At 41.9% G+C, this 11,625-nt stretch overlaps 1 protein-coding gene across 1 annotated transcript in view; it reads right to left on the bottom strand.

Moving 5' to 3' along the window:
- Positions 1-456: 456 nt before the first annotated feature.
- The window catches only part of LOC308302850 (NACHT, LRR and PYD domains-containing protein 1b allele 5-like), a gene marked incomplete at its 5' end in the record, with an annotated part of 11,765 nt that continues 596 nt past the window's right edge, over positions 457-11,625 (bottom strand). The window contains 17 exons of the mRNA XM_080747168.1: positions 457-1,177; positions 1,289-1,534; positions 1,786-1,824; positions 2,580-2,846; positions 4,302-4,343; positions 5,009-5,077; positions 5,627-5,689; positions 5,792-5,927; positions 6,024-6,143; positions 8,331-8,581; positions 8,805-9,031; positions 9,208-9,260; positions 9,763-9,812; positions 9,937-9,972; positions 10,118-10,171; positions 10,260-10,320; positions 10,780-10,940. Of these exons, the coding sequence (XP_080603294.1) occupies positions 1,161-1,177; positions 1,289-1,534; positions 1,786-1,824; positions 2,580-2,846; positions 4,302-4,343; positions 5,009-5,077; positions 5,627-5,689; positions 5,792-5,927; positions 6,024-6,143; positions 8,331-8,581; positions 8,805-9,031; positions 9,208-9,260; positions 9,763-9,812; positions 9,937-9,972; positions 10,118-10,171; positions 10,260-10,320; positions 10,780-10,940 (1,892 nt within the window). The 3' untranslated portion in view covers positions 457-1,160. The remainder of the gene's footprint in view (positions 1,178-1,288; positions 1,535-1,785; positions 1,825-2,579; positions 2,847-4,301; positions 4,344-5,008; positions 5,078-5,626; positions 5,690-5,791; positions 5,928-6,023; positions 6,144-8,330; positions 8,582-8,804; positions 9,032-9,207; positions 9,261-9,762; positions 9,813-9,936; positions 9,973-10,117; positions 10,172-10,259; positions 10,321-10,779; positions 10,941-11,625) is intronic.

Genomic DNA, 11,625 nt, shown 5'->3' with positions numbered 1-11,625 from the left:
TGCGCGTTTTGAGCTTGGAGGTCGGCTATTTTTGATGCTTGATACCACACTGAACTAAGCATAATCAAGTCAATAGTGGAGATGTGGCGTAAGTAACGGCATGGATTTCTACACAGAGAGGACAATTCTTTCAACATAAGATGCTGCATTCAAGTTCAGGAGAGTTTGGACAAGTCAATTCTCTTGAATACTGCCTTCAGGTATGGCATGGAAAGAAGTCGCTAACCCTACAGTCGAAATGATGGGCGTTCGCAAAAGCAAGATTTCCCCGTAACATTGTACAGCTGAACTGCAAACTGTTAATAAAGTATTCATTCAATCAATCAATCAAAACAGGTTCCCTCACAAATAATAAATCTAGATTTTATTATCACAACAAGTGTGTCAGCTTTACATCTGTACAAGAGGGACTGATATTTACATAATCTACAAATCAAATGTACAAATGACACTGGTTACTGTACAAGTCCTACATTACAGTAGGGGTCTCCATCCACTGGTCTGTGGACTCTCTAGTGGTCCCTGGACCATTCTCTGGTGGTCATAAATACAGATTATTTACAATTTAGGCATTTAGCAGAGTAGACTCTTAAATCAGAGTGAATTACAGTAAGCAATGAAAACATGAGGTAGTAAATCACCTGCATAGCAATAGTAATCTATAGGATCATAGAAATTATAAGATCATTCTGTCAATATGTGTATTTCTGTACAACTTCCTGCAATCTAGCAGAAACCAGTCATATAAAAATGTTTTAATGATCGTCTCACGTTTCTCTCAATTAAAGTGCAAATCAAAGAGACGTATCAGTGGATGGTTGTTGTCTCTTCATTCATCTTCACTGATGGTTTATCTGCCAGGACCTTCTGCTGGAAGGTGTTCAGCTGCCAGGACCTTCTGTTGGAAGGTGTTCAGCTGCCAGGACCTTCTGTTGGAAGGTGTTCAGCTGGAAGGACCTTCTGTTGGAAGGTGTTCAACTACCAGGACCTTCTGTTGGAAGGTGTTCAGCTGGAAGGACCTTCTGTTGGAAGGTGTTCAACTACCAGGACCTTCTGTTGGAAGGTGTTCAGCTGGAAGGACCTTCTGTTGGAAGGTGTTCAGCTGCCAGGACCTTCTGTTGGAAGGTGTTCAGCTGCCAGGACCTTCTGTTGGAAGGTGTTCAGCTGCCAGGACCTTCTGTTGGAAGGTGAACAAATTCAAAAAATAATTAAAAAGCTTGTCACACAGACCTCCAACAGACAGAAAAAGGGATTTGATTTTGAAGTGTTTTTTTTTTCTTTTTCTTACCCAGCACTTGGAGAAGACCCGACTCGTGCTGCTGCAGAGCCTGGTAGAAGGCTGTTGTCGCTGCCGTTCCTTTCTCGTGAACATGGAGAAGCAGGATCCTCATCTGAGCTGGTCTGGTCGTCGTGTTGCAGATCTCTCTGTAAGTCTCAAGTGCGACGACGCCCTTTCCAAAGAGGTCGTCTGCGATGCTCAGAGCCGCTGTGACGCGTTGAATTAGATCTCCCCAGTTCTTCATCACAAAGTCAGCTTTCATGAAAAAAGAAAACAATTTAGACAAAAATGGTACTTGAATTCTGATAAATAGAGGTTTAATGAACTTGTTAAAGGTTAATGACACTGATGACAGACACGTTCAGAACACCACATTAATACATGTATTGTCTATTTGATTACTGATTTTCCCCCTTGGGATAATAAAGGTACCGTATCTATTCTTATCTGTAGTGCATGGTTTTATTTCAGGGTCAAACATAAAGGTCAGAGAGTAAAGATCTTACCTGTCTGGCTGGTCTGAGGTTCTTTCACAGCTGATACACCTGAGAGAAAACAACAATCAGTTGATACTGGAACAGAAATGACTTTCATGTTCATGATGTGAAGAAAACAAGCAGCTTCTAAAGCCACAAATGCATCAAACACTATGATGCAGCTCAGACGCTATATTCAATGAACTAAGCCCCTTTTCCACTGACATGACCTGGGTAGAGTGGTGTGAAAGTGGTACTAAACGTGGTACTAAAATGTATTCAATCCAGAGTAGGTTTGAGCTAGGCCAAACAGGGCCAAACACTTCATAATGAATGATCACTCACTGACTTTTCATTAAGACTACCAGGATATAGTTTAATACATGATAATAGATTCTAGTGTGCTATAATAACAATCTTTTATAGTGTATTATAATTATCATAGTAATATATTAATATGTTATAGTGTATTATAATCACAGTTATAATCCATTATAGAGTATTATAATTAGGATAGTTAGTTGTAATACAAATGTATATTGTATTATAATCACAGTTAAAATGTTTCTTACTGATAGGGGTACTTTTGAGAAAAGGATAATGTAGATATTTTTATATGGTGCGGTGTGGTGCAGAGTAGTGTCGTGTAGCGTGCTGCTAAAGCTGCAGTCGAAAAGGGGCTGAGCAAGTTCCATAGACAGTGGTGTGTGTGTGTGTGTGTGTGTGTGTGTGTGCGTGTGCGTGTGCGTGCGTGCGTGCGTGCGTGCGTGCGTGCGTGCGTGTGTGTGTGTCATCAGTGTGAATCAGACTTTTTTAGTTTTTACCTGGCAGCTCAAAAGAAGATCCCAGTAATTCCTCCATGACATCAGGTTGATGCTGGAGTAGGCCTTTGAACAGGGCTTCTGCGCATGCCTCGCTGCTCACACTGTTCAGGATCCTCCTCATGCGGTCTGGGTCTGTTGTCTCAGCACGGACTTTGGCGGCAAAACCAACAGGGAACCCCCAGGTTATAAGGTCATCAACGATGTCATCCACGCTCTTGACGTTATTGACCAATGGACCCCGATTCTTGGTGAAGAAAGACCTTTTGTCTTTACACAAAGCAAAGGATAACATACTGCAATAAGTAAATGATGTCCAAGATGGTACATCGATAGAAAAAATTGTATACACAGAATTATGGATATCTTGTGAAGAAAGTGGGTCTGTGCCTAGAACAGAAAGGCTGTCCGTGATCTTTGGTTCAGGACAGGTGGTCTATCAAGTAGGCCAATCGAACAATCAGAAGAGGGGGTGGGGCTAAGTTACACCAATGATAATAAAAACCACGACCGAAAAGGCACGGTCACCTTTTAGCTTCAGTCGTATGTGTGAAATTGGAATCTGATTTGTTCCATGTAAACATGTGACCATTTAAACCAATCAGATTCCAATCTGGATGTGACACAGATATGATTCAGGCTCGATTAGGCTGCCAGTGTAAATGGGGTCTAAGTCCTGGCACGTGGTGTAGAAAACTGATGTCTAAGGGCTCTTTACACTGCGTTTTTGCTACGAGAATTCAGCAAAATGAAAAGTCAGATTTGCCTTCTCTACAGAGTGTTGCCATCTAAACAAGGCCTAAACTTCCTAAATAGATTTTAGCATAAATGTTAATTATTATTTGTTGCTTTAAGTGTTCACAGCTGTAAGATTAATCATGGACATTGCCTGGTTCAGTTTGTGTTGTTATTAATATGAAATCAACTCTTTTCAGTGCAGGATACGTGTTTGGGTACCACACTGTCTGTAGTAGGCTACTAGTACTCCTCTGCTCACTCCATTTCTGTTGAATCCCATGATTAAGTGTCATATTAACTGGTGGGTTTGAACAGCCACAGCACAGACCGTGGTGTGATTTCACTGGCTCTCCTACTGCTGTAGTCTGACCAAGACATCCTCCACTTCAGTTTCTACATGCAGTGCTGCTGGTCAAAATATTCTCCTGTTGTTGTAATAATATAGTTCCAGTTTGCAACACTTTAACTCTGCTGTTTATTAGTATCTTGCCACGTTTAGCTTGTGATCTGTTGTGTTCGTGGACGCATGTATGTGTGGACGCATCGCGACACAACAAAAGCCAACATAAACACAGTGTTACTGTAAATCATTTTCTTACTCCCTTCAGAATCGAACTCCCCGTTCAAGGCTGGTGACAACGGCACTAATATATGAATAGCCAATAGCCTACACTACAGTATTTTGATAGTAGTTTATAATATTATGTTTTAAAAAAACAGTAAGACTCCCTAATCGGGAGATAAGCGACCGCCAGGTCTCTCCCGGTCGCTTGGGGCCGAGTTGTGGTCTTTTTAGCGGGCTGCAGTGGCTGGGGTCCGCTGCTAGGTGGCGCTCTACGCACAGCTGTCTCCGCACCGCCGTGGCTCTCTCGGTCGCTCCTAGCCCGAGTTACGGCATTTTATGTGCCCTGTAGTGACGGCGGGGGGGGGGGGGGGGGGGGGGGGGTCGGCGGTCCCCGGGAATTCCCAGAGAGAGAAAAATCTTACCTCTTGTCTGGCTGATCTGAGGTTCTTTCACAGCTGATGCACCTGAGAGAAAACAACAATCACTTGATACTGTAACAGCAATGACTTTCATGAAGAAAACAAACCGCTTCTAAAGCCACAGGCTGCATCAAACACTAGACACACTATTTAGTGAACCACTTCACTAAATTACTTCATCAGGGAAGAATCAGAACATCTGATCAATTCAATATACACTATTTGTATATTCCATATCCATTTATTAAAATCTAGGGATAGGGAGGGGCCTAGACTGTGGAAGTTGCTCAATACTTTACAATGCAATCTTGATTACCTGGGCTTAGTGATTTAGATTGTACAATATTATGTTATGAAATAAGGGTCTGTGTCCACCACAGCATTTTGTCCTGAGGCTAGAGTATGTTTTGAATTGTTTTCAATGGGAGTGCTGCATATTCACCATACTCCCCATGAGTTGAATAATGTTTAACTTTTAGTATAAAACGGCTCTAATAACATAGTCACATTTTACACGGCCATCCAATCACAGTTGAGGAGGGCCATGACAAACACCTCATTGTCACTTGTCTCATATAGCCAGACAATCAGGGATGTCTGCCTATAAACAAGGCTGAACTGCAACATTAAGAGTCCATGAATTGGTCTTTTTCTAATGTTGAGGTTATCTGGAATGAATTTATCGCATGAGTAAATACTTTTAAACTCACCTGGCTCATTTAGGAGAAACGGTCTCTTACTGGTTCCTTCACCTGATGAATGAGAACTCTGCCGTCTGTCTGTAAGAGAGATGGAAATCACTGTCTGGTAACGATACATTTGAACAGATACATGGACGATATTGGTTCATTCATGGTGATATGATACAATTCAATGATTTAAGTGTAGCTACAGTACATGGAATGGAAAATAAATTAAACCCCTTTCTTTTTTCTTCTTAAAATTGCTTAATTCAGCGCACTAGTACTTCTAGTACTAGTAAAATCGATTATTTGCATTGCAAAACAATTCAATACGATGTCAAATGAATCAGTCCATCGATGCTTTTATTGTATCGCTTCACCCGGTGTGCACAGGGGTGTGCCCAGTATCTGAGGGATTGAATGTAGGAGTCTCAGAAGTATTGATGGATTGCCCAGATTGGGCAGATCTTTATGCCCATATCACAGCATATCTCCATATAGTACATGGATCTCCATATATGGGGGGGTCTCCAAATATGGGTAACTGGTATATACTGTACATCACTGGCCAGATGGCCATGTCACCCTGAGGCGCCTTACTAGTAGTTAGATAATGATGATCACACTTACGCATTTTCCTTTTACTTGGGCCTGGCTGAGGTCCATCAATCTTGCCTGACGTTTTCTCTTCGACACCCACCAAGTCACCTGACACGAGAACAAAATATATAATCATTCAGAAATACACTGCATAGGTACAAACGTACAAACAGTCCAGTAGACAGGTGACTGTGTACATATGGTAGGTACCTTGTCGAATGGTTGCAGTCCATGCGGTGTCATCAGTACCACTCACTTTAAGATAAAATGTGAATGGAGGTGTCTGCTCATAGTACGCTTCAAAGAAACCTCTGAACTGAATTGGTTTCAGGGTGAATGGCAAGTACTGCAAAGACACATAACACGTAATGATTATCTTACATCACACATTCATAATAAATAAATACATACAACATCTAAACCTATCTACACACAAACACACCTCAGGGTCAATGTCTCCTCTGGGCTCACTCATCAGATGGTAGTGTCCCTCTCCCAGGAGACAGAACAGATTCTTGTCAACCTTACTGAAACGTCCCTTCTTCACCTTCCTCATGATGTCCTGCAACACACAAGTCAATATACCGTAGTCGAATCAATATCATTAAATCCTTTAGTCGACCTTTGTGTTTTATGTCCAAAACGGCTCATAATGGCAGACATTGGGCCTGATTCATCAATCTGGTCGTAAATATAGTGTAAACAAAGTGACTAAATCTGGCTTATATTTCTGTTTTACCCTCAAAATCCCTGACAAAAAAACATTGCTAAATCTGAACCCTAACTTGGAAATTGTCCTAAATGCCGGTAAGATCAAAATATGGGTGTCATTTGGCTGTAAAGTGCTTGATGAATCAGGCCCATTGAGCATTCTTAATCAATTTAATTAAATATTTCTCTTGATTTCAGCATATATTTGGACTGGATGTAGAGTTTTTCAATAGACAAAAAAGACAATGCCTGTTAGTTCTGCTAGAATGCTACCAAATAGGAGTTATGTCTGACGAGTGAAAACCAAAGTTAGACTGATTCTGTGGACAGGTAACCCTCATATCAAATAGAAATACAAGCACAGTGACTTCACATATATAGGCAGGAAAGATCTGCTGGTAGACCTGAGAATGTTATGCATTATTGCATCTAGGATACAACTTCCAGGGAGCTCCTGTGCAATCTACCCTTCAAAAGAGCTCTAAAAGGAGCTCTTTTGAAGTCGCAATAATCACATGATTATTGCGACCGTCAGGTCGCACTTACTACCAAAACCTCCACCGGCTGTCTGTCTGTCCGTCCGTCCGTCCGCCACACGTCACAATTTTGCCCTGCTCATATCTCCACAACCGTTGCCCCGATCCATGCCAAATTTTGCACACATACTCCTTGCCTGCCAAACCACAACCTCCACCACATCTCACATTGCCCTCTTCTAGCGCCACCATGAGGCTGATTCTTGAAAAACACATTTTTGGACACTGCTCCTACAATTTTTGCCCTAAAACCAATAAGACTCCCTAATCGGGAGGTAAGCGACCGTCAGGTCACATGTGTATAGGTCCAAGTTGAAGACATGAGTGTAGACATACTGTGTAGCGATTTGTGTGATTTTAGGGCAAAATCTGTAGGAGTAGTGTCCAAAAATGAGTTTTAAAAATTGGGCGTGAAGGTGGCGCTAAATGGGACAGATCCATGTTGATGAAATGAGTGTAGACATACTGTGTACCGATTTGCGTGATTTTAGGGCAAAAGATTTAGGAGCAGGGTCCAAAAATGTGTTTAGCAAGAATCGGCCTGATGGTGGCGCTATGGGATAGGTTCATGTTGAAGAAATGAGTGTAGACATACTGTGTAGCGATTTGCGTGATTTTAGGGCAAAATCTGTAGGAGTAGTGTCCAAAAATGAGTTTTAAAAATTGGGCCTGAAGGTGGCGCTAAATGGGACAGATCCATGTTGATGAGATGAGTGTAGACATACTGTGTACCGATTTGCGTGATTTTAGGGCAAAAATTGTAGGAGCAGTGTCCAAAAATGTGTTTAGCAAGAATCGGCCTAATGGTGGCGCTAGAAGAGGGCCATGTGAGAATTGATGGGTGTGAGGTTGTGGTTTGGCAGGCAAGGAGTGTGTGTGCAAAATTTGGCATGGATCGGGGCAACGGTTGCGGAGATATGAGCAGGGCAAAAGTGTGACGTGTGACGGACGGACGGACGGACGGACGGACAGACAGACACACCAGCTGGTGGAGGTTTTGATAGTAAGTGCGACCTGACGGTCGCAATCACGCATATCGGTACACAGTATGTCTACACTCATCTCATCAACATGGATATGTCAAATTTAGCGCCACCTTCAGGCCGATGTTTTAAAACACATTTTTGGACACTGCTCCTACAAATTTTGCCCTAAAATCACGCAAATCGGTACACACTTGCGCTACACTGATGTCATCAACATGGATCTGTCCTATTTAGCGCCACCATCAGGCCGATTTTTCAAACACATTTTTGGACACTGCTCCTACAGATTTTGCCCTAAAATCACGCAAATGGGTACACAGTATGGCTACACTCATCTCATCAACATGCATCTGTCCCATATAGCGCCACCATCAGGCCGATTTTCACAAACACATTTTTGGACACTTCTCCTACACATTTTGGCCTAAAATCACACTGTGACCTGACGGTCGCTTATCTCCCGATTAGGGAGTATTACTGGTCATTATACAACAGCCATCTTGGTGCCCTCCTCACTTTAATATGAGATGCGTTAAAGCTGGCGAGGAAGATGCGGAAAGTGTGAGTGTCGATAGGATTCCACAGATCCTTGTAGACCAGCACCGCTCCGTGGTGTTTCGCCTGCGCTGTGTCTTGGATGATGCCACCCACAGGTGACAGGGAGGACACTGGCCACTTCAGATGACTACCAGAGGACTGGACTCTCTCTATGACGGGATCCTTGCCTTTGATGTGTAGAACACCAAACACCACCTCTTTCTCCTGGCCTGCAGGTGAAGATAATGAGGAGGACGGATGGAGGGACAGTTTATAGAGACAAAATGCATGGATGCCAAAAGAAGGCTGAAGACAGACAATAAACCAATAGTATAACAGAAATATCACTGATATATATAATGAATTTGCCATATTGTAAAATAATATTAGACTTGGAAGCTGTTTAGTTTTACATTCAATAATAAATACGTCAGAGCCAGCATATCTTCTCACCAGCCAGGCACAGGGAATGCGGGAGCTGAATGAGACTGAGGGCAGATGGATCCTTGTTGACTGTGTGTACGTTGAATATGGGACCAGCAATCCTCCAGGGGTCCGGGATGAACTTGTTGAACTTGGACCAGGACAGGATGGAATATCTCACCAGAACTCTCTCCGACGCATCAAATATCAAGCCTGTTAACATGCACTCATATGTCCCCTCTCCTTCCAGATGAGCCCTAAAGAATATGCATACACGCGCGCGCGCACACACACACACACACACACACACACACACACACACACACACACACACACACACACAGAGAGAGACCACATTGAAAATTCTTATAAGGAATATGTCATATAATGAAACCAGATAAGCAGTTGATTTCAAAGTGATGTCCAGACTCACTGCAAGCGTCCTCTGGAGAGTTTCTTAGGGATGATCTTCTTATTGCCGTAGCTCTACCAAGCAAACACACACAGGAGAGCATTAAGGATCACCAGCACACATACATACGTATATCAGGGGCATGCTATTCGCTGCACAAATTATTTTGAACCAAGGTGGTTGGGCTGGACGGCCAGGCCGAATCTGTCACATATTTGTCTGGCTTCGGCCTGGGCTTGGCTCGGCCAGTACATTTATAGACTACATAATGCTAGCAGCGCAGCCTAATAGACATTTATATTACAAGCCTAGGAGTAGGTCACAGCTGCAGTCAGTCTGTGTGCAGCCAGTGAAGCAGACAGACAGACAGCTTGCCATTGAGACTGAGACCGTGTTGGAGGAGAGCTACAGTAAATAAAGTTATCAGCCATCGTCAACAGTCTTTTGGGAGGCTAAATGTTGGACTGAAGCATTTAATGAATTAATCCAACAGTATAAAGTAAACGTTAATGTTATGTCTTTTGACAGGATAAATGTCCAAATACCATGAAGAGTATTTGCTTTGATCAAACTGACCTGCTGGACATGTTGGCATTTTTCACAGCATGGTCTGAAGTACAGCTGATCTGGAGGGACAAAACAAAACAGTTACACAATAATTACATTCATTTATTCATTCATTCATTCATTCATTCATTCTCTCATTCATTCATTCTCTCATTCATTCATCCATTCTCATCTTCAACCTACCATTGTCATAATCATCCAGATCAGGTCTCTCTTCCTCTGCAGGAAGACATTAAAGAGAAAACATTTCATTATGTAATCCTTCATGTCGTATTCACACCAACACTCACAGTTCATTAAGTGTAATCCTTCATGTTGTATTCACACCAACACTCACAGTCCATTGTAATGTTAAATGTATTACCTTCCTCTCCACTTGTTATCTTCATCATCTTCATCATCATGTTCATGCAGTCGTCTAGAGAGTGTAAAGACAGTGGACAGTTAGTGGATCAGAGGCAGCTTGCAGCTTACAGTGTAAAAGATGAATATGATCCATGACTCACCAGAATCCTCTGACTCCTCTTCCTCCTCTGACTCCTCTTCTTCCTCTGATGAGATGTCATCCTAAACATTATGAGGAGAAACTATAAAACACAACTTTAAACCAGATTCAGTCTCAGAAATTAACATTCAGAATGTTACAGCATATTTTAAGTTATCTACTGTAATCTATGAATCCAGTTGAATTATTCTGCTGATTATTTCTGGCAAATCACTTACAGTAACTAATTTATCGATGTCCATTATCCAAGACAGATATCTGATTGGTCTTTTATGGACATACAGGGTGCAGTGGGTGCCAGGCACCCATGACCAACACATGGCATCAATAAACAATGTGTCCTACTTGAAAAATGACTTGAGAAATAATTACATAATTCTGGTTACGTACATTTTGAGTGGCTGTTATTATTAACATGTTAACATAGTGAATTTAACCTATGCATCTGCACTAACACAAAGGTGCAAATATTTTCCTAAACCAAAATTACATTTTTAAAACATCTTCATCTCTACACTCACCATCACCTCAGCGTCTGCCTGGGTAGGAACTTCACTCATGGTGCTCATGGTCTCATATCCTGAAGAGGACGCAGGATGCAATCTCGTCAACCAATCAGAGACCTTCTTGTCAGGTGACCAGCTGGATACACTTCCTGTCTCAGATAGTGTTTCAACACTCACTGGAACACAAGACAAGAGACATTTACAATGACAATAATACATAATACAAGGGTTAACATGATTGTAATTGGTGCCACAACAATAGTTTAACATTATAGCCTAAAATATTGTCATCACATGACCCAGACCATGGGTCGGCAACCCAAAATGTTGAAAGAGCCATATTGGACCAAAAAAAAAGTAAAACAAATGTGTCTGGAGCCACGAAAAAATTAAAAGCATTATAATAAGCCTTATAATGAAGGCAACACATGCTGTAAGAGTCTATATTAGCTATATTAGCCTACTATCAAAATGATGGGTCCTACACCGCGGTGGATAGCCTTCCACCGCGGTGTAGTGCGGTGTAGTCTTTTTGAGCGTTAACGTTGTAGTTTTATGACTCAAAAAGACTACACCGCACTACGACCCGACTCTGATCGAGGCTTAAGTAGGCTACAAATACATAATGAGCATTCATGATTAAATGTTGATTTTCCCTGCAGCGCATTCTGGAGAGAATGTTGAAATGTAATATTTCAACATTCTATAAAATATAAAAGCGACCTCCCCCTAAAGGGCGAGGTCGCATCATCTGTCTTCGCCATCTGTCTTCCGATTTATGAATTCTGTTAGTGTGGTTCCCCTAACAGGGCATCATCTGGGAATACCCATATATGGAATTTTATTTTATTTTATCCTTTA

Source organism: Nannobrachium achirus (assembly GCF_963921795.1).
Source record: "Nannobrachium achirus genome assembly, chromosome: 18".
In the NCBI taxonomy this organism is placed as follows: Eukaryota; Metazoa; Chordata; class Actinopteri; order Myctophiformes; family Myctophidae; genus Nannobrachium; species Nannobrachium achirus.
This window is presented reverse-complemented; position numbering and strand designations above follow the sequence as displayed.